At 49.8% G+C, this 23,625-nt stretch overlaps 1 protein-coding gene across 1 annotated transcript in view; it reads right to left on the bottom strand.

Moving 5' to 3' along the window:
- Positions 1-6,095: 6,095 nt before the first annotated feature.
- LOC147099449 (BTB/POZ domain-containing protein KCTD5-like) overlaps positions 6,096-23,625 on the bottom strand; it is a 31,613-nt gene continuing 14,083 nt past the window's right edge. The window contains exons 3-6 of the mRNA XM_085969619.1: positions 22,085-22,176; positions 19,106-19,201; positions 17,888-18,013; positions 6,096-6,987 (exon numbers count right to left, since the gene is read on the bottom strand). Of these exons, the coding sequence (XP_085825745.1) occupies positions 6,958-6,987; positions 17,888-18,013; positions 19,106-19,201; positions 22,085-22,176 (344 nt within the window). The 3' untranslated portion in view covers positions 6,096-6,957. The remainder of the gene's footprint in view (positions 6,988-17,887; positions 18,014-19,105; positions 19,202-22,084; positions 22,177-23,625) is intronic.

The raw sequence follows: 23,625 nt of genomic DNA, 5'->3' as shown, positions 1-23,625 counted from the left end.
GAGATGTTTAGAAGGGAATTCCAGAGCTTAAGGCCTAGAGAGCTGAAGGCCCGGCCGCCAATGGTGGTGAAGGAAATCAGGACTGCGCAAGAGGCCAGAATTGGAGGGACGCGGATTTGATAAAGTTCCACACGAGATTATTAGCAAATATGAAAGCACACAAAATTGAGGTAACCTTGTGACGTGGGTTGGTAATTGGTTGCAAGGCAGGAGACGGACAGTAGGAATAGAGAATCTTGTGGGGCTGGAGGAGGTTACAGAGATAGGGACGGTCGAGGCCATGGAGGGATGCGAGCACAAGGGTGAGAATTTTGAAATAGAGGCATTGTCGGATTCACACAATCAGAGGTCTTATTGTTACGATCCTTGAGTCACGCTATCATATGGCTAGATATTAAGGCAGTAAAGGTAAACCCCTGATCATAAGGTGGGTGTAGTCCACTTATGGGAGTGACCAGTGACGCTGAACCCAAGATATTTATCGAGTGCAGGCCCTAAATTTGTAGCAAACTGTTACTAATTAAACTCAGAACTCACTTCAATTCTTTGGTGACAGATACAGCGCGTGCAGCATGCATGAAGGTGTCACTAATGTTAACACGTGGCTAGAAAGATGGCGTTAGAAAGGAGATGGGATGGCCTTCACTTAAATTGGAGAGGCACCCGTGGCCTTGCAGAAAGGGCAAATAGGGTTGTGGGGAAAGATTTAACCTGGTCAGGCGAGTAGAAGGGAGAAATCGACACGGTAAGTCAAAAAGTGGACGAAAAAGACCAGTAGGACATATGGGACGGTTACCCAAATAAGAGTTCTGTACACGGATTTGATAAAGTTCTACACGAGATTATTAGCAAATATGAAAGCGCACAAAATTGAGGTAACCTTGTGACGTGGGTTGGTAATTGGTCGCGAGACAGGAGACGGACAGTAGGAGAGGGAATGTTCTTTGATTGGCGGGATGTGACAAGAGGTGTTCCCCAGGGATCTGTACTGGGGCTTTTCCCCATACATATTAATAACTTGGATGAAGAAAGAGAGAGTTCTACAGGAAACTTTGGTTTATCCGGAGGTTAACTGTCCGGAATGCTCAATCCACCAGCAAAAATCAGGAGCCGTTTCGTTAGTTTTTTTTTTTCTTTTCGTTGCTTTTTTTTCCCCACCAGTCAGGCTCTGCAAGTCTCGTTGAAGCTGTTGCTAAGCTACAGAGACGCTTGCAAGGTACGGCCGACTGTTTAGAAGCACAAGGTTTGTTGCCAGAAAGCTCCGTATGTTTCAACATTAGCGCTGGTTTGTCCGGCAGTTTTGATGGGACGGCAACAGCTCGGTCCCGGATATCACAAAGTTTCCTGTATATCCAAAATTAGCAGATGAAACTAAGTTAGGAGGCACAGTAAGTTGTGCAGATGGGAGCAGGAAGATACAAAGGGACATAGGCAGACTAAAATGAGTGGACAAAATTATGCCAGATGGAATTCAGTATAGAGAAGTGTGAGGTTCATGCACTTTGGATCCGAGAAAAAACAAATCGGAAAATTTTTTTAATGGCAAGAAACCAGGCACTGTGGGGGAGCAGAGAGATTTGGGTGTCCATGTGCGCAATCACTAAAAGCTGACGCACGGGCACAAAACAAAATCTATAAGGCTCATGGAATATTGGCCTTTATCTCAAGATCCCTGAAGCAAGCACCAAGAAAGCAGTTGCATTTATAAAGCACCTTTCACACCCTCAGGCGCATCAACGCACTTCACAACCAATGAAGTGCTTTTTAAGTAAATTCGTTGTGTTATGGGGCAAACACAGCAGACAAATTGCAAGATCCAACAAACAGGAAGGAGATAAATGCCCACTTAATCTGTTTTGGCGGCGTTGGCTGAAAGAAAACAAAGACTTGCATTTCTATAGCGCCTTCCACGACCTCAGGACTCCCCAAAGCGCTTTACAGCCAATGAAGTACTATTTGAAGTGGAGTCACTGTTGCAATGTAGGAAATGCAGCAGCCAATTTGCACACAGCAAGCTCCCACAAGCAGCAATGTGATAATGACCAGATAATCTGTTTGAGTGCTGTTGATTGAGGGATAAATATTGACCAGGACACCGGGGAGAACTCCCCTGTTCTTCTGCGAAATAGTGTCATGGGATCTTTTACGTCCACCTGAGAGCAGACGGGGCCTCGGTTTAACATCTCATCCGAAAGACGGCACCTCCAACTGCGCAGCGTTCCCTCAGTCCTGCACTGGGAGTGTCAACCTAGAATTTTGCGCTCAAGTCTCTGGAGTGGGGACTTGTACCCCAAACCTGAGGAATAAATGTTGACCAGGACAAGTTTGAGATACCAGTAGCTTTATTCAACTCAAGTTATGAATGAACAAAATGGCAGCATAAAGGAACACACGTTTCCTCAGCTATGTGGACGACAACCAGTTTGGCCAAACTGCTCACCAACAAATAATTTCCATCAACAAATGGATCGCATGCAGGCGACCCTGGGAGGATTTGGGCAGTGCTACCACTTTGTGTCTTCAGGAAATCTCTTCCATCTGAGTTTTGATGTACAGACAACTGTACAGCTTTTGGAAAATCAAGAGCCAGATACTTTGTGCTGTCAATCTTTAACTTTTGACTTAGCCAGTCAGAGACCATCCGGATTATAAAAAAAGAAAAATGCTGGCAATACATTGCAGCTGCTGAATGAGAAAAGATCACTTGGAGGAGAAAAGCCATTCACCGCCATTTTAATTCATCCATGATACCAGGGTTTTCTCCTCCACCACTCTACTGGGAAGGCCATTCCTAGTGTTGATCATTCTCTGTGTGAAGAACTCCTCGTGCCAGACCTTTTTTACCTTTTAATAGTTTGAACCTGTCCTACTCCCACCAGTATTCTAGATGAACCTTTTCCATACCATTCATTATCTTGATATACAGGAAACTTTGGTTTATCCGGAGGTTATATGTCCGGAATACTCGATCTAACGGCAAAAATCAGGAGCCGTTTTCTGTAAGTTTTTTTAGTTCTCGTTGCTTTTTTTTCCCCCAGTCAGGCACTGCAAGGTCTGTAGCTATAGCAACAGCTTCAGCCAGAGACGCTTGCAGCTGCAGCTGACTGTTTTGAAGCTGTTGCTAAGCAACAGTGTTTGTTGTCAGATACGGAGATGAAAACCTCCGTATGCTTCAACATTAACTTTGTATGTCCGGCAGTTTTGATAGATCGGCAACAGCTCGGTCCCGTCGGTGCCGGATATAACAAAGTTTCCTGTACCTCGATCAGATCCCCTCTCAAACATTCCTTTCCAAGTTAACTCCCCGAATACCCATAGCTTTGAGCTTAATTAGTCATCTTTTGTGCCTTTTCGAATTCGAAGGGCACAACACCATGGGTTTACCAGTCACCTCACGTTGTCATTTCCTTAAATAAATCAAGATGGTTGGTGAGGCAGGATCTTCCATAGTCTAAAGCCCTGTTTGCTATTTACTGGGCTGTCGTTATACATGTAATCCTCAAGTTTACTTCCAATAATTAATTCTATTACTACACATTGAATTGATGGGTCTGTAGTTAGTCACCCTCCTTTGTGTTTTTCTTTTTTTAATTCATTCACAAGATGTGGACGTCGCTGGCAAAGCCAGCATTTATTGACCACGAGAAGGTGGTGGTGAGCCGCCTTCTTGACAACGAAGTAGCTTGCTGGGCCATTTCGGAGGGCAGTTAAGAGTCAACCATGTTGCTGTGGGTCTGGAGTCACATGTACGCCAGACCGGGTAAGGACGGCAGATTTCCTCCCCTAAAAAGGACATTAGTGAACCAGATGGGTTTTTATAACAATCCGGTAGTTACGTGGTCACCATTACTGGTACTAGCTTTTTATTCCAGATTCATTTAACGTGGGCACTGCATTAGCCTGTTTCTAATCTAGCAGTACTTTCCAGTCAGTTTCCACTGACTCCCTCATAATAATTGGTCAGTGCATCAATCTCTTCCCTGGTCTCTCAGCACTCTAGGATAAACAACATATGCTCCTTGGAATGTATTTGTCTCAAGTCCTTCCAGCTTGTCCAAGACTGCCATCTGATTTACATTGAAGTCTTGAATTAGACTCTAGTTCTCTTTATTTGGAGAGGGCGCTGTGTTCATGTCCTGCCTTGTGAATACTTTGAGGCAGTCATCAGAGTATCTCCCACCTTCTGCTCATCGGTTTCAAGCTTATTTGCATCTCTTAATGTTCTCACCTCTTCTCCGACAGTCCCCCTTGCTCTTGCAGCGCTGAAAGATTTTGAGTGTCATGCTTTGCCTCTGCAGCTATGCTTCTTTCCAGGTGCGATAACTTCCACTGTACATTTTCCAACTCAGTTACAAATACCAGGTCAAAACAGGTACAGCTTCCTGGGGCTTCCGTTTACACAGAAGCATGGATTTTCCTAAATTAATCGCTCCACCATTGGTGGCCGTGCCTTCAGCTGCCAAGGCCCTAAGCTCTGGAATTCCCTCCTTAAACTTCCCCGCTTCTCTATCCTCCTTTAAGACGCTCCCTAAAAACCCAACTCTTTGACCAAGCTTCTGGTCATCTGCCCTAATATCTCGTGGCTCGGTGTCAAACTTTGTTCCCTCCCGTGAAGCACCTTGGGACATTTTACTACATTAAAGGCGCTATATAAATAAAAGTTGTTGTGTTGATTTGGAGTCTCCCATTAAAATTCACATTTCTGTTCTCAAGCCCTTCTTATCTCTTACAATCATAGAATGGTTGCTGCACAGCAGGCCCGTCGAGCCTATGCTGGCTCTTTGCAAGAGCACTTCAGCTAGTTCCACTCCCCATAGCATTACAAGTTTTTTTCCTTCAGGTACTTATCCAATTCCCTTTTGAAAGCCACGATTGAATCTGCCTCCACCACCCTCTCAGGCAGTGCATTCCAGATCCTAACCACTCGCTGCGTAAAAGAGTTTTTCCTCATGTCGCCTTTGGTTCTTCTGCTAATCACCTTAAATCTGTGTCCTCTGGTTCGCGACCCTTCTGCCAATGGGTACAGTTTCTCTCTATCTACTCTGTCCAGGCCTCTCATGATGTTGAACACCTCGATCAAATCTCCTTTCAACCTTCTCTGCTCCAAGGAGAACAACCCCAGCTTCTCCAGTCTATCCACATAACTGAAGTCCCACATCCCTGGATCCATTCTAGTAAATCTTTTCTGCACCCTCTCCAAGGCTTTCACATCTTTCCTAAAGTGTGGTGCCCAGAATTGGACACAATACTCCGGCGGAGGCCGGACCAGAGTTTCACAGAGCAAACCATCCTCGTCGTGTTAAAATGGGTTGGTGGGTTTGGTGGGATGTGCTCTCTGTTCTGATGGAAGGTTCCCACCCAAATAGGGTCGCCAGCCCTCCAGGATTGACCTGGAGTCTCCAGGAATTAAAGATTAATCGCCTGGGCACAGCCCGCCAGCCACGCCCGGGAGAGAAAAAAAATCATAGGGGACGTTAAAATAATTGGCATTTGCTCCATTTTCATTGAAGACTTTTATTAGTTAGAAAAATATTGGAGATGGGAGAAAACGGCTGTGCGACCGGGTGAGGCGGGATGTCATGTGATGGAACCTCCAAGAATACGGCCAACCAGAGTTGGCAAGTCCACCACCCAAAGCATTAACCTGTCTTTGTCCCACAGATGCAGACCGGCCTGCGTATTGCCGACATTATCTTTTTCCATTGCAGCATATCCAGCGGTGGTCCTTTTGCTAGCCCCCTGTAATTCAAGCGACATCGCGCCCGCGGAAGTATCCCAAAACCACTCAGCCTTGCTAAACGTGCAGACCGAAAGTGAGTTAAAATGCAACGTTCCCTCGAAGTAGCGCGGCTGCGCACCGGCTGTTGCGAAGTGAAGAGCGCGCACGCACAGAAATTTTAAAGGGACCGCGCATTAAAAGAAACAGGCGGCGCGGAACAAAGCGCGGCCAACAGGGAACATCGCCCTGGCGGAGTGAACAATGACTCAGTCGCATTTTTTAAAAAGCTCTCCAATATGAGTCACACATAACTTGGCTTCAATGGCCTCGTTTCATTAAAAAAATCTGAATTTCCATTAAAAAAAAACACGAAAGAAGCAATCAGTAAAAATGTATTTCCACACAAATAATTTGTCCACATATCTGTTGTATTATCAACGCTCTCTCCACATCTAAATAGCTGGTAGCCCAACCTGCTATCCCTTCGAAGCTCAGCCACCTCAAAACTATGTATTTTTTTTTTAATTTTTATAAAATGTGTTCACTATAGATTAACCTGACCTTCTGTTATAGCTAAAGCTAAAATGTACCAAAAAATTCTCATTTAAAAAGTTAACATCTTCAAGTATGCTCCCCAGCACCACAACTACCCAAAGCTTTGGCCCCGACCATCTTGTAAACAGAAGAGAAACAAAACCCAGGGAGAACACAATGGCATCTTGGTAATATTCACTTGCGCTACGTACGTCTACATTGATAACATGCATTGCAGACCTCAAAATGGCGGCCGAGGCATCCAAAGAGTTGCCCGATGAGGCGGAGAAGTCCAATAGTGTTACCGCCGCAAACCATTTCCCCATAAAAAAAATAATTAGCTGCCATTATCCTGCCAGCATCAGTAACACCTTCGGTACAAAAAAAAAATTGCCTTGACGTCCTTTTGTAAGGAATCTCCCGCCTTCTGCAACCAACGATACAGAAACAAATGTATTCCCCAAGAAAGGCTGCGGTACCGAGATCACGGGGTCCCAGCCCTCGGCTGTCCTCTTAAATACCAATCGGAAAGAGGATCCGCATTCAACATCCAAAAGGGAGAATTTAAAAAGAAATGTAATCGCAGAGAAATGGTTGTGTGTCCTGCTATGGCTTTTGGTGTAGAGTTCCACATCTTCCGCAGAGTGGGATACACATTATGTATAAAAAAGGGAAGAAAAGGCGGGTTTGTTGAGTGCATCCTCTCACATCGTTGAGCCTTTTGCTTGTAAAAGCTGCGGGAGGGAAGTCAGAAAAAAAAAAGTTTTTAAATGCAGATACCAATAAAAAGTTTTTTTTTTTTTTTTTTTTTATAAAAACAGTTCGGTCCACAGCCTTTGCTTATTCATTTAATCAGGTGATCAGTTAAGAGAGAAAATGATGGGCCTGTTGTCTCAGTGGGTTCCCGCCAATACTTTTCCCTCCCCTTTTTAAGATTCGAACGTCTTTCCAGCGCTAGGGAAAGGGGGCAGCAGGCCGATAAACTCCTTTACATTAACCTGTTCCATGGTCTCGGACAGAGGTGCTCACCCCTGTGAGACAGAGTAGACAAAGTTAATTCATCCGCTGATTGCCTGGCTCAGTGACCTGGGGGGGGGGGGGGGGGGGGGGGAGGAGAGAGGGGGAAGCGCCTTGTCCAGCGACAGGGGAGGGAGAGGGATGGGGAAGCGCCTTGTCCAGCGACGGGGGAGGGATGCGGAAGCGCCTTGTCCTCGCTCCGCAAACAGGAGTGAGGAATTTTCAGGGAGGGGAAAAAAAAACTTAACAAGAGCATTCCGGGCAAACTTAAACCAACTAAATACCCATATACTGAAAGCAGTAATGGGACCGGAAGGCAGTGTGGGGGGGGGGGGGAAGAGGAACTCGCCTGATGGTACATTTTAGGGGGAAGAAAAATACAAAACACTTGATTCCACTGAGTATCAAACCAAAATTTGTAAAAGAAAATATATATATATATTCCGGCATGGACCAGTTGGGCCGATTGGCCTGTTTCTGTGCTGTACAGTAAATACTTTGTAATAAATGGAGGGAACTTAGAGAGAGATTTGGCATATGTGAAAACAGGGCCTTAAATCCGGCATGTCACATCAGAGGTATTTCCAGTTTCCATTAGGCATGTGGAGAATTGAAATCTTCCACATATGAAAGTCCTGCGATTTAGTTTGACACTGGCATCATATAATGTCTCCTCTCCCCACATTAAGAAACAGAAAATGCTGGAAATTCTTTCATGAAAGGTCATGGCCCTGAAACGTTGACTCGGTTTCTCTCTCTCCCCAGAGATGCTGCCTGACCCGCTGAGTGCTTCCCCGGCATTTTCTGGTTTTATTTCAGATTTCCCGCATACAGGAAACTTTCGATTTACCGGCACCTAAATAACCGGAAATCTCGGTTAACCGGCAAAATTCAGGAGTAGGTTCAGGTAAGTTTTATTACTTGCCTTCCTCCATCTGTTGCTGTGCAAGGGTGTGGCTGCAGCTGTTGCTAAGCTAGAGACGCTTGGAACTTTTGGCCATTGTTCTGAACCTGTTGCTAAGCAACAGGGTTTGTTGCTTTATACGGAGCTCTCAGCTCCGTATCTTTTACTATAGCTCTCAGCTCCGCATCTTTTACTATAGCTCTCAGCTCCGCATCTTTTACTATAGCTTTCGGTTATCCAGAATTTTTGATGAACCGGCACCACGTCGGCGCCAGATAAAAAAAGTTTCCTGTACATTGCTTTTGTATTAAGTTAGGGTTTGTCTCCTTTGGCCACAATCATGGTCAGTAATTTTTGTGACCAGCCAGTTTGTGATGAGGGAAGACTTGGCTGCCTATGCATTCGGGACTGCAGTAGCCGTCCTCTTGGGCGCGGTGACGTTCCTCACTCCCGTAAGCAGCCTGAGCATGTACTTTTTAAATGGAAGGTTACTCCCACTGCCCTGTATCTACTTGCGTGGCAGTGGGACCCAGGGGTGCAACTAGGAGACATCCTTGTGATCTGGACTGGTTATCCATCTCCGGCGCACGTGTGCCCCATCAACCTCTCCAGAGGCAGACTGAGTTAACATTGGGCAAGGCAAATTTGGTTGAAACGTAAGCTGCATTTATTACACAGTAGCCACAAGGTACAGAACAATGAGTGAGACGCGAGTTGCTTGGTATAGTCGGTACTACTTCTGCTGCATAACGCACCGTTACAAAAACAAGGAACGCGCACAACGCAAGCCCACTTTGGCAGATTGGCTTACGCGATGTAAAAGAACCATCTATCTTGCCCCGAAACCACTGCACAGAGCAGAGGTCCTCTACATTCGCAGTCTTCCTGCTGCTCAATTGACGCTTGGTGTCCGTGCTCGGATTTTTAAAAGCTTCTCGGGAGGTCACAAAGGGATCAAATAAATCAAAAACAGAGGGAGAAAAATGGTGTTCGACACCAAGGTGCAGAGTGTCTCTCCGAATAACCAGACGTGAATTGTCCATTGTTTGCGTCTGGAGAGAAAACTTCCCATCTGGGACTGCTGATCCACAGCCCAGCTGGGGGCCGGGTAGAGAAGTCAGCGCTTTCAGTCACACAGCTCGTGTTCAAACGCTCTCCGTTAAAAACAAAATGGCCAAAGAATCCCAACCCATCCCAACCACATTCCCTTTCCAGCTCCATCTGCGTGAAGAGCTCCACCTACTGGCCCCTTACAGGCACAGTCAAGTGACAAGCGTACCGACTGTAACCAAATAGAAAGTTACAGCACGGAAGGAGGCCATTTCGGCCCATCGTGTCCACGCCGGCCAACAAAGAGCTATCCAGCCTAATCCCACTTCCCAGCTCTTGGTCCGTGGCGCTGCAGGTTAGAGCATCCCAAGTGCACATCCAAGTAATTTTTAAATGTGGTTAGGGTTCCTGCCTCTACCACCCTTTCAGGCAGTGAGTTCCAGACCCCCACAACCCTCTGGGTGAAGAAATTTCCCCTCAAATCCCCTCTAAACCTTCCCCCAACTACTTTAAATCTGTGCCCCCTGGTTTTTGACCCCTCTGCTAAGGGAAATAGGTCCTTTCTATCCACTTTATCTATGCCCCTCATAATTTTATACACCTCAATAAGGTCTCCCCTCAGCCTCCTCTGTTCCAAGGAAAACAGACCCAAATCAGGTTCCTCATCCATTTATCAGCAGGAAACAAAACTCTATGAATAGTTAAACCGTTCTTTAGGTAGGTAAGTAGGAATGTTACACAAATAATTTTTCTGTACATATTTTAAGCGTGCACTTAAAAGTCCCGGTCACGTCCTAGCTGCACTGCCTGGCTAGTCCAAACACACACAAAGGTATCAGCCGTTCATTCCTCATTGTAAGTGTACTGACAGACAGCTTTAGAGAGAAAGCAAGAGGGAGCAAAAGAAAATGACACAAGAAACACAGGGCGAGAGGGGCAGAACACCCACAACACACGGGGTGTAAGCAGCAGCACGCCTATTCAAAGAGAGGCACACGCACACACATGCACAAACAGTCCTGCGAACACGAGAGGCACGTGCACAAGCGCCCATGAGAGGGGAAGCACAATCAAGCAGGAGGGGGTGGGCTTGCACACACACAACGCACACGGGCCACGTGCTGACAGCACTCCTAGACACAAAGAGAGGCACGCGCGCACATACACGAGAGAGTTGTAGGTCCACAGGCGCCCATGAGGGGGGGAAGCAGACACGTGACAGGGGTGCATACGAGAGGTGCAGGCAAGCACACGGGAGGGGGCTCGTGCGTGTAGGCAGATGTACACATCAGGGAGCGTGCGCACGCACGAGTAGGCTGGAGGAGGTTACAGACTTCGGGAGGAGGGGCGAGGTCATGAAAGGATTAAACACACAAGGGTGAGAATTTTAAATTGGAGGCAGTGGGGACAGGGAGCAAGGAGAAGAGTGACGGGTGAGCAGGACTTAGTACGGGATAGGATGCAGGCAGCAGAGTTTTGGATGAGCTGTGAAGTTTACGAAGGGTAGAGGGTGGCAGGCCAGCCTGGAGAGCATTGGAATAGTCGAGTCTGCAGGCGACAACGGCGTAGATAAGGATTGCAGCAACGGATGGGCTGAGGCAGGGATGGAGCTGGAGGTAAACGGTCTTTGTGACGGAGAGCATACTGGGTTGGAAGCTCAGCGCATGAACAGGAAGATTGCGAAGGGTCTCGTTCAAGCTGAGACAATGGCCTGGAGGGGATGGAATCGGTGGCGGGGGCACGGAGTTTGGGGCGGTGGGTGACTTCAGACTTCCCAATGTTTAACTGAAGGGCAACACAGATGAAGCAGAGGAGTCAAAAAAAAGTGATGCAGAAGTTGAGCTAGGTATCCTACGCGTCCATGTGGAAGCAGGTATCATCAGCAAGGTGCAGATGTGGAAGAGGTGACCAAGGACGCATCCTATGCAACTCTGGAGGTAGTGGTGCAGAGAAAGGAAGAGAAGCTGCTGCCTGGGATACTTCGGCTACAATCGTAGAGGTACAAGTGAAACCAAACAAGGGCAATCCCACTCAATTGGGCAATGAAGGAAAGGCTTTGGAGGAGGTTGACAGAGAGAGAGGTTCGCTCACACGTGCACACACACACACGCAGAGAGGTTCGCACACACAACCACACGCACGCAGAGAGGCTCGCACACACAACCACACGCACGCAGAGAGGCTCGCACACACAACCACACGCACGCAGAGAGGCTCGCACACACAACCACACGCACGCAGAGAGGCTCGCACACACAACCACACGCACGCAGAGAGGCTCGCACACACAACTACACGCACCCAGAGAGGCTCGCACACACAACCACACGCACCCAGAGAGGCTCGCTCACACAACCACCCAGAGAGGCTCGCACACACAACCACACGCACCCAGAGAGGCTCGCTCACACAACCACACGCACCCAGAGAGGCTCGCTCACACAACCACACGCACCCAGAGAGGCTCGCTCACACAACCACACGCACCCAGAGAGGCTCGCTCACACAACCACACGCACCCAGAGAGGCTCGCACACACAACCACACGCACGCAGAGAGGCTCGCACACACAACCACACGCACGCAGAGAGGCTCGCACACACAACCACACGCACCCAGAGAGGCTCGCTCACACAACCACACGCACCCAGAGAGGCTCGCTCACACAACCACACGCACCCAGAGAGGCTCGCACACACAACCACACGCACCCAGAGAGGCTCGCACACACAACCACACGCACCCAGAGAGGCTCGCTCACACAACCACACGCACCCAGAGAGGCTCGCTCACACAACCACACGCACCCAGAGAGGCTCGCACACACAACCACACGCACCCAGAGAGGCTCGCACACACAACCACACGCACGAGAGGCTCGCTCACACAACCACACACACGCAGAGAGGCTCGCACACACAACCACACGCACGAGAGGCTCGCTCACACAACCACACGCACGAGAGGCTCGCACACACAACCACACGCACGAGAGGCTCGCTCACACAACCACACGCACCCAGAGAGGCTCGCACACACAACCACACGCACGAGAGGCTCGCTCACACAACCACACGCACGAGAGGCTCGCACACACAACCACACGCACGAGAGGCTCGCTCACACAACCACACGCACGCAGAGAGGCTCGCACACACAACCACACGCACGCAGAGAGGCTCGCACACACAACCACACGCACGCAGAGAGGCTCGCTCACACAACCACACGCACCCAGAGAGGCTCGCACACACAACCACACGCACGCAGAGAGGCTCGCACACACAACCACACGCACCCAGAGAGGCTCGCACACACAACCACACGCACGCAGAGAGGCTCGCTCACACAACCACACGCACCCAGAGAGGCTCGCACACACAACCACACGCACCCAGAGAGGCTCGCACACACAACCACACGCACGCAGAGAGGCTCGCTCACACAACCACACGCACCCAGAGAGGCTCGCACACACAACCACACGCACCCAGAGAGGCTCGCTCACACAACCACACGCACCCAGAGAGGCTCGCACACACAACCACACGCACGCAGAGAGGCTCGCACACACAACCACACGCACCCAGAGAGGCTCGCACACACAACCACACGCACCCAGAGAGGCTCGCTCACACAACCACACGCACCCAGAGAGGCTCGCACACACAACCACACGCACCCAGAGAGGCTCGCACACACAACCACACGCACCCAGAGAGGCTCGCACACACAACCACACGCACGCAGAGAGGCTCGCTCACACAACCACACGCACGCAGAGAGGCTCGCACACACAACCACACGCACCCAGAGAGGCTCGCACACACAACCACACGCACCCAGAGAGGCTCGCACACACAACCACACGCACCCAGAGAGGCTCGCACACACAACCACACGCACGCAGAGAGGTTCGCACACACAACCACACGCACGCAGAGAGGCTCGCACACACAACCACACGCACCCAGAGAGGCTCGCACACACAACCACACGCACGCAGAGAGGCTCGCACACACAACCACACGCACGCAGAGAGGCTCGCTCACACAACCACACGCACCCAGAGAGGCTCGCTCACACAACCACACGCACGCAGAGAGGTTCGCACACACAACCACACGCACCCAGAGAGGCTCGCTCACACAACCACACGCACCCAGAGAGGCTCGCTCACACAACCACACGCACCCAGAGAGGCTCGCACACACAACCACACGCACCCAGAGAGGCTCGCTCACACAACCACACGCACCCAGAGAGGCTCGCTCACACAACCACACGCACCCAGAGAGGCTCGCTCACACAACCACACGCACCCAGAGAGGCTCGCTCACACAACCACACGCACCCAGAGAGGCTCGCTCACACAACCACACGCACCCAGAGAGGCTCGCACACACAACCACACGCACGAGAGGCTCGCTCACACAACCACACGCACCCAGAGAGGCTCGCTCACACAACCACACGCACCCAGAGAGGTTCGCACACACAACCACACGCACCCAGAGAGGCTCGCTCACACAACCACACGCACCCAGAGAGGCTCGCTCACACAACCACACGCACCCAGAGAGGCTCGCACACACAACCACACGCACGAGAGGCTCGCTCACACAACCACACACACACGCAGAGAGGCTCGCACACACAACCACACGCACGAGAGGCTCGCTCACACAACCACACGCACGAGAGGCTCGCACACAACCACACGCACGAGAGGCTCGCTCACACAACCACACGCACGCAGAGAGGCTCGCACACACAACCACACGCACGCAGAGAGGCTCGCACACACAACCACACGCACCCAGAGAGGCTCGCACACACAACCACACGCACGCAGAGAGGTTCGCACACACAACCACACGCACCCAGAGAGGCTCGCACACACAACCACACGCACCCAGAGAGGTTCGCACACACAACCACACGCACCCAGAGAGGCTCGCACACACAACCACACGCACGCAGAGAGGTTCGCACACACAACCACACGCACCCAGAGAGGTTCGCACACACAACCACACGCACCCAGAGAGGTTCGCACACACAACCACACGCACGCAGAGAGGCTCGCTCACACAGCCACACGCACGCAGAGAGGCTCGCACACACAACCACACGCACGCAGAGAGGTTCGCACACACAACCACACACACGCAGAGAGGCTCGCACACACAACCACACGCACCCAGAGAGGCTCGCACACACAACCACACGCACGCAGAGAGGTTCGCACACACAACCACACACACGCAGAGGCTCGCACACACAACCACACGCACGCAGAGAGGCTCGCACACACAACCACACGCACGCAGAGAGGCTCGCACACACAACCACACGCACCCAGAGAGGCTCGCACACACAACCACACACACGCAGAGAGGCTCGCTCACACAACCACACGCACGCAGAGAGGCTCGCACACACAACCACACGCACCCAGAGAGGCTCGCACACACAACCACACGCACCCAGAGAGGCTCGCACACACAACCACACGCACCCAGAGAGGCTCGCACACACAACCACACGCACGCAGAGAGGCTCGCACACACAACCACACGCACGCAGAGAGGCTCGCACACACAACCACACGCACCCAGAGAGGCTCGCACACACAACCACACGCACGCAGAGAGGCTCGCACACACAACCACACGCACCCAGAGAGGCTCGCTCACACAACCACACGCACCCAGAGAGGCTCGCACACACAACCACACGCACCCAGAGAGGCTCGCACACACAACCACACGCACCCAGAGAGGTTCGCACACACAACCACACGCACGCAGAGAGGCTCGCACACACAACCACACGCAGAGAGGTTCGCACACACAACCACACGCAGAGAGGCTCGCTCACACAACCACACGCACCCAGAGAGGCTCGCACACACAACCACACGCACCCAGAGAGGCTCGCTCACACAACCACACGCACCCAGAGAGGCTCGCACACACAACCACACGCACCCAGAGAGGCTCGCACACACAACCACACGCAGAGAGGTTCGCACACACAACCACACGCACCCAGAGAGGCTCGCACACACAACCACACGCACCCAGAGAGGCTCGCACACACAACCACACGCAGAGAGGCTCGCACACACAACCACACACACGCAGAGAGGCTCGCACACACAACCACACGCACCCAGAGAGGCTCGCACACACAACCACACGCAGAGAGGCTCGCACACACAACCACACGCACGCAGAGAGGCTCGCTCACACAACCACACGCACCCAGAGAGGCTCGCACACACAACCACACGCACCCAGAGAGGCTCGCACACACAACCACACGCACCCAGAGAGGCTCGCACACACAACCACACGCACGCAGAGAGGCTCGCTCACACAACCACACGCACGCAGAGAGGCTCGCACACACAACCACACGCATGCAGAGAGGCTCGCACACACAACCACACGCAGAGAGGCTCGCACACACAACCACACGCACGCAGAGAGGCTCGCTCACACAACCACACGCACGCAGAGAGGCTCGCACACACAACCACACGCACCCAGAGAGGCTCGCACACACAACCACACGCACCCAGAGAGGCTCGCACACACAACCACACGCACCCAGAGAGGCTCGCACACACAACCACACGCACGCAGAGAGGTTCGCACACACAACCACACGCACCCAGAGAGGCTCGCTCACACAACCACACGCATGCAGAGAGGCTCGCACACACAACCACACGCACCCAGAGAGGCTCGCACACACAACCACACGCATGCAGAGAGGCTCGCAGACACAACCACATGCAGAGAGGCTCGCACACGCATACACAGATATACACACACACGCGAACACAGAGTGTAAGGATCTACTCGTTCACCCAGAGACTAGACCAGGTCTTCTTCTAAATATGCTCTGCGGCGTATTTTCCACAAAATTCACAACACAACGGGATCCCACCACCAGCTCATTCTAAATCACTACCAGTTCTCACCACCGTGTGGATGTGAGTTACATTTTATTGCCCGTCATTTATACCACACTCAGCTTCCTCGTCCTCGCCCTTTATCCAGCATGCAGCATGCACAAGGGGTCAAATGTTGAACAGAAAAGAAGAATAGCTAAAGATTAAGAAAGCACTCATTTTTACACTTGTAAAACATTTTGCAGTTTTCAATCAAAACAGGCGCCCGACACCGAGTCAGCTCAGTGGTTCACAGACACTGCTGAATTCAGTGAATGGAGAACGGGGAGGCCGAGACTCAATGCCAAGCTCTGCAGCTCCCGCACAGCCGGCTCACTGACTTTTAAACAGGAAAAATCGCGCACGGGCGGTATTTTCAATGGCCTGTGCATTCCCACCCTCCCAAAAAAATTAAGAGAGAACATTGGTCATGACTTGACATCCAGCCTTGGAAATGGTATGGGAATAGCAGCCCGACACTGGGGCCAGTCAATGACAGGTTAAAAAAAAAAGCAAAAAATCTATTTTTCCCCCCATGCACCGGCGCTGAATTTGGGAAGGAATACAAGAAATAGGAGCAGGAGTAGGCCATACAGCCCCTCGAGCCATTCAGTAAGATCACAGCTGAAGGTACACATCAACAGAGGGAACGGTAGCTTAGTGGCAACGTTACTGGGCTAGTAATCCAGATGCCTGGATGACAAGTACTTCAAATCCCACCACAAATTTAAATTCAGTTAATTAAATAAATCTGAAATTAATAAAAAAGCTAGTATCAGTAATGGTGCCCATGATATTACCAGATTGTCCTAAAAACCCATCTGGTTCACGACTGTCCTTTAGGGAAGGAAATCTGCCGTCCTTACCCGGTCTGGCCTATATGTGACTCCAGATTCACAGCAATGTGGCTCTGAAATAGCCTAGCAAGCCACTCAAGGGCAATTAGGGATGGGCAATAAATGCTAGCCTTGCCAGCGATGCCCACATCCCGTGAACGAATCAAAACAACCTCCACTTTCCTGCCCGATCCCCATATCGCTTGATCAATGTTCTTGCTAAAGTATGCGCGCACACATGGCCACTCACTGGCTTTTACATTGTAAATACTGCGCAGGCGCAGAAATTTAAAGGGACCGCGCATTGAAAGACGCAGGCCACGCAGAACGAAGCACAGCTCACAGGGAACATCACCCTCGCTTGCCTTGAATATTTCAGGATAAAGCTTGTATTACCTTGAACTGGAATACTTACTTACTGCCAACTAAGGGGTCTCTTATTAGACTTTTCTCAAGACTCTGCAGCAAGATCATGCACGGTGCCACAGTGACACCTTGGGGCAGAGCATGAAGTTCAGAGTGAACCAGCACGATCTGGCATCCAGGACAGGGGATTGTCGGTCTGCACAACTCGGAGGGTCACTGCTAGACAGACAGAGATGCCTCGCGGACATCTTCCACTTTAAGACCTTGCGGCCCCGGGAAAGCTGTACAACTTGAAAAATAAATCACGATTCATCACCTTATATAAATGGAAAAGGATTGCATCACCCAGACCATCATTCTACTGAGCTGCAACTGCATCTTGCCTGCAACATATTCATTGCAGACAAGCCAGTGGTTGCAGGTCACCCCCCCCCCCCCCCCCACTCGCCCCTCACTGCCCAGACCGAATCTCACTTTACACAACACGTACGCCTCACCTTAGCTTTCCGGCTCGGTTCACAGCTTATCCCGTTGGTGGTGTTATGCAGCTCCTTGGAAACAACGCACAGGAACTCTGCCTGGTCTTCATTCCCATAGTTGTAGGAAGATCCGATGCTGACCAACTACAATGGCAACAACAACAACGTGCAGTTATACAGCACCTTGGATGTCAAATTAAATCCCACGGTGTTCCAGAGAGGCTGGCGCAAAAAAACGGATGCCGGGCCAAAGAGGTGGTCAATAAGAGGGGTAATTAAAGGCTTGGTCAAAGAGCCGAGTTATAAGGAGGGTCAGTAAGGAGAGGGAGCTGGTCGGTCAGGTCGGGTTTAGGGAAGAAACTGAGGGAGGTGGACAGACAGACGGGTTTAGGGAAGGAACTCCACAGAGTGGGACCCAGGCAGCCACCAATGGGGCAAAGGGAGGGAGGGTGCACAAGGAGGCCATAGTCAAAGGAACGGAGATGGAGAGAGTTATACAGGAAACTTCGCGATATCCGGCACCGACGGGACCGAGCTGCTGCCGATCTATCAAAACTTCCGGATAGGCTAGCGCTAATGTTGAAGGATACGGAGGTTTCCATCTCCGTATCTGACAACAAACACTGTTGCTTAGCAACAGCTTGTAAACACTCGGCCCGTACCTTGGAAGCGTCTCTGAAGCTGTTGCTAAGCTACAGAGACGCTTTCCAGAGCCTGACTGTTAAAAAAAAAAAAAAAATGCGAGAAGAAAAAAAACCTAACCAAAACGGCTGCTGATTTCTGCCATTAGATCGAGGTTTCCGGCCATACAACCTCCGGATAAACCAAAGTTTCCTGTACATAGAAATATACAGAAGTTAAAACATGGCAACATGCGATTGGGCACAACCAGTCTGAATTAACGCATACCCTCTACTCGAGCAAATTGACCTAATCCCTTTTTTCTTTCATCTACCGCTCCAATCTGACCTTTAATGTTGACAACTTGGTGCCTCAACCACTAACCCTGGAGGTGAATTCCACAGCCTCCCGGCTCTCTCACCCTCTGCTCTAAACCTCAGGGCTCGTCTTTGTGGGTTTTTTGAAGGTTGGGGGGGGGGGGGGGAAGAATGTTGAGCTTCTGTGCCTTTTAAAGGGTCACAGTAAAACAAAATCTAAGCAATCCCAGTATTATTCTGCACCTTCTAATCGAACACTCTTGGCAACTAAACCACAGGCAGACTTGCCCAGCCTCACCTGTTCAAACTTCCAGCCGTCCGACATGGTGGAAACCATCTGTGTCAGCTCCTCCTCCTGGCACTGAAGCACCCGGTAAACATGTTTCGTGGGAACCTGCAGAAATGCGAGAACGCAGACTGTGATTAATTAGCCCCTTCCGTCACACCCCACGTGTAACAATTCACTTTATCTGGTCGACGCTTTCATTATAATTATAGTAAACCCTCATTATAACACTATTATTTTGGTTACCAGCCTAAACTTGCTTTACAACAGCGCGCAAGGAGTTTCCTGGTCAATTAGCTACGCTCCTGTGTGCGGGTGCGAATGGAGCAGCTTCACTCCTGTATAAATGGGAAATCATTCCTGTAAGACAGCACTTTCAGGGAGATTAGCTGCAAACCGAGCTATTGCAACACTTTTAATTGAATACAGCACTTTTAATCGCTGAATATTTAACACACCAGAGACTCACCAATACCATACGCCTCAGTAATTTCTTCATACAGCTGATTTCTGGTAAACACACGCACTGAATTGCGAGGCGCTAAACCCACTCCCCAGGCAAACTGCCACGGAAATATACAATTCAAATACAATGTAAGCAGACTTTATTGCACAGCACTCACCATAGTCAACCCGCAGTTTAATTTTACACAGGCATTTAGAAGTATAACCAATCTCTGATATTTTTTTTTTTTTTTTTAAAAGAAATTAATTTCTCAGATTATTGAGAAATGACTCCCAGCATCTACCCTGTCAGACAGATTCCTGGGATGGGGGATTGTCCTATGAGGAGACGAGGTCTATATTCCCAGGAATTTAGAAGAATTGGAGGTGATTTCATTGAAACATAAAATTCTTAGAAGGCTTGACAGGGTAGATGCAGGGAGGATGTTTCCCCTGGCTGGGGAGTCTAGAACCAGGGGTCACAGTCTCAGAATAAGGGGTCGGCCATTTAGGACTGAGATGAGGAGAAATTTCTTCACTCAGAGGGCGGTGAATCTTTGGAATTCTCTACCCCAGAGGGCTGTGGAGGCTCAGTCACTGAGTATATTCAAGACAGAGATCGATAAATTTTTGAATATTAAGGGAATCAAGGGATATGGGGATCGGGCGGGAAAGTGGAGATGAGGTAGAAGATCAGTCATGATCTTATTGAATGGTGGAGCAGGCTAGAAGGGCCGAATGGCCCGCTCCTGCTCCTATTTCTTATGTTCTTAAAGATCATATGGGGCGCAAAGATTTACCAAATAGGCCGGGGGGGGAGGGGGAAGAGTCAAATCAGAAGTTCAACAAAATCATGATCCAGATTTTGCCAATCTCACTTTGTATTGCATCAGTATTTAGCTGCAGTATTGCTACTTATACTGCCCTGCCCTCACTAACACATTTTCACAACAATTAAGGAGTTCAATTCTTCCCACTATCATTGTAAAATGCCAGCTTTCGAGTTCCACTGTTGGATAGGAGCGCGTGAACTCTAACAAGCTGGCATGAAATCCTTCACTATTCTAACAGAGGCTCAGCCCACACTGATCTATAATTAAAATTTTCCATCTAGTGGGTGTATGTGTCCGTCATGTTCTAGATGGCACGCCTCAATGTATCACAGTTCAGACGTCACACTTTTTACAAGTGCAAAAACAATTAAAGAGTCATTGTAAATGTCAGGTGTGGTCAAACAGCTAACGATTGCCCTCTGAATGGCGTCAGAGTATAAAATTTGTAAGTGAGCTTATTTAGGGGGCACTTCAGCTGTGGTTTTGTATTAGGCCGCATTAGCAGTCAACCATTACAACGTAAAAGAAAAGACTTGCATTTCTATAGCGCCTTTCACGACCTCAGGACGACCCAAGGCGCTTTACAGCCAATGAAGTACTTTTGAAGTGTAGTCACTGTTGTAATGTAGAAAACGCGGCAGCCAATTTGCGCACAGCAAGCTCCCGCAAACAGCAATGTGATAATGGCCAGATAATCTGTTTTTAGTGATGTTGGCTGAGGGATAAATATTGGCCCCAGGCCACCAGGGAGAACCTCCCCTGCTCTTCTTCGAAATAGTGCCGTGGGATCTTTTACATCCACCCGAGAGCGCAGACGGGGCCTCGGTTTAACATCTCATCCAAAAGACGGCACCTCCGACAGTGCAGCGCTCCCTCAGCACTGCACTGGGAGTGTCAGCCTAGATTTTTGTGCTCTGGAGTGGGACTTGAACCCACAACCTTCTGACTCCGAGGCGAGGGTGCTGCCCACTGAGCCACGGCTGGCACACTTGATGAAAATGCACTAGATGAGTGGCATTTGGTGGGGGGGGGCCTTTAGTTTCATTTACATTTTATTTCAAAGTGTCAACTCCTCCTTTAAAATAGCAGAGGGAGGAATTTAATTTGAGCAAATTAAGCGTATAAACCCTGCTGACTCGTGGTGCAGCTTGTTTTCAATCGAATGTCGGCATCTGTACTTTAATGCTTGGTGGTGCTGCCAACGACTGCCTGCCCCGGCACCAGTCGCGTTTCCAGGGTCTGAGCTCCCCCTGGTGGCTCAGTTGGTAAGTGCGCCACCTGGTGGGGAACTGAACCGTGAAGATTGGAGGTTAGCTCCCAAATGGGTGCTTTGTGACAGCTGCCACGTCACAGCCATAGCACCGCTGGGCTAGGGAGGTAGAAAAAAAACAAGGATAGAGGGGCTCCTGGTGCTATTTAGTGACTAAGAAAGACACCCATGAAGGAATAGGTTAAGGATACCTTTGTGCTTCCCCACCTAGTCGAATAGCCTGCTGACACTCAATCTGAAAGTTCACATCTGAAGAATGGCCTCGGGGGGGGGGGGGGGGGGGGGGGGGAGGGGTAGCACGTAACTGTACGCCAGCATGAATAAGCAGCTTTGGGAGAGGACAAAATGGAGGGGGTGGAAAGAGTATCCAATACTTTGCTTATTCCTTCCTACCTATCTCTCCCCCCCCCACTCCCCCCCCCCCCCAGTGTGCCATTCCCTTACCTGTGTGGGTTTACAGTCTCTCTCTTTGATCTTCTCTTTCACTAATTTAATGAGAGGTGCGATGTTGTAAAACTCTGCTTCTTCTAGGACCCCTGCAACAGAGAAACATTAATGCAGTCGCTATGGCCTTGCACACAGCCCCGAGTGTCGGCGCGATTCAGTGCCACCCTGGCAGAGCTATACAGGGCACCCAAGACCGTCTGAAGCCATCCTGGTCAAAACCGCAACTTATTTGATTTTTAGTGCTGACAATTAAAACTAGTCTTCCTATAAGCTTTCCCAACCCTGACCTCCTCCCATAGCGCCAGCTAGCTGCACCCAACACCAACGAATGATGCTCACCTCTAGTCCAAGCAAGCTGCCAGGTGGTGTCCGCATTTACAGGCAGGCAGCACCGCACGGAGCAGATGCAAAATGGCTCCCCTCTACAAGCTGCACAATTCAAAAAGGTAGTGGGGAAATTGCTAGAGTCCATAATTAAGGGTAGGGTGACTGAACACCTCGAAAATTTTCAGTTGATCAGAGAGAGCCAGCATGGATTTGTGAAAGGTAGGTCATGCCTGACAAACCTGATCGAATTTTTTGTTGGAGGTGACTAACGTAATGAACAGGATGTCATTTATATGGACTTCCAAAAGGAATTTGATAAAGTCCCACATAAGAGACTGTTAACTAAGGTAGAAGCCCACAGAGTTGAGGGCAAATTATTGACCTGGTTAGGAAATTGGCTGAGCGGCAGGAGACAGGCAGTAGGGATAATGGGCAGGTACTCTAATTGTCAGGATGTGACTAGTGGTGTCCCGCAGGGATCTGTGTTGGGGCCTCAACTATTCACAATATTTTTTAACGACTTAAGATGATGGCGTAGAAAGCCACATATCCAAATTACCGATGACACAAAGATAGGCGGCATGGTAGGCAGTGTAGATGGAAGCATAAAATTACACGGGAATATTGTTAGGTTAAGTGAATGGGCAAAACTGTGGCAAATGGATTTCAATGTAAGCAAATGTGAGGTCATCCACTTTGGACCTAAAAAGGATAGAACAGGGTCCTTTCTAAATGGTGAAAAAACAGTGGATGTCAAAAAAGAGACTTGGGGGCTCAGGTACATGGATCATTAAAATGTCATGAACAGGTACAGAAAATAATCAAAAAGGCTAATGGAATGCTGGCCTTTATATCTAGAGGACTCGAATACAAGGGGGTAGAAGTTATGCTGCAGCTATACAAAGCCCCGGTTAGACCACACCTGGAGCACTGTGAGCAGTTCTGGGCACCACACCTTAGGAAGGAAAAATTGGCCTTGGAGGGAGTGCAGCGTAGATTTACCAGAATGACACCCGGACTTCAAGGGTTAAGTTACGAGGAGAGATTACACAAATTAGGGCTATGTTCCCTAGAATTTAGAAGGTTAAGGGGTGATCTGATTGAAGTTTTCAAGATATTAAGGGGAACTGATAGGGTAGAGAGAGAAACTATTTCTGCTGGTTGGGGATTCTAGGACTAGGGGGCATAGTCGAAAAATTAGAGCCAGACCT

Source organism: Somniosus microcephalus, chromosome 28 (assembly GCF_052327205.1).
Source record: "Somniosus microcephalus isolate GS21.2 chromosome 28, FLI_Smic_1.0, whole genome shotgun sequence".
NCBI lineage: Eukaryota > Metazoa > Chordata > Chondrichthyes > Squaliformes > Somniosidae > Somniosus > Somniosus microcephalus.
The sequence above is the reverse complement of the archived record's forward strand: the minus strand, read 5'-3'. Positions and strand labels throughout refer to the sequence as shown.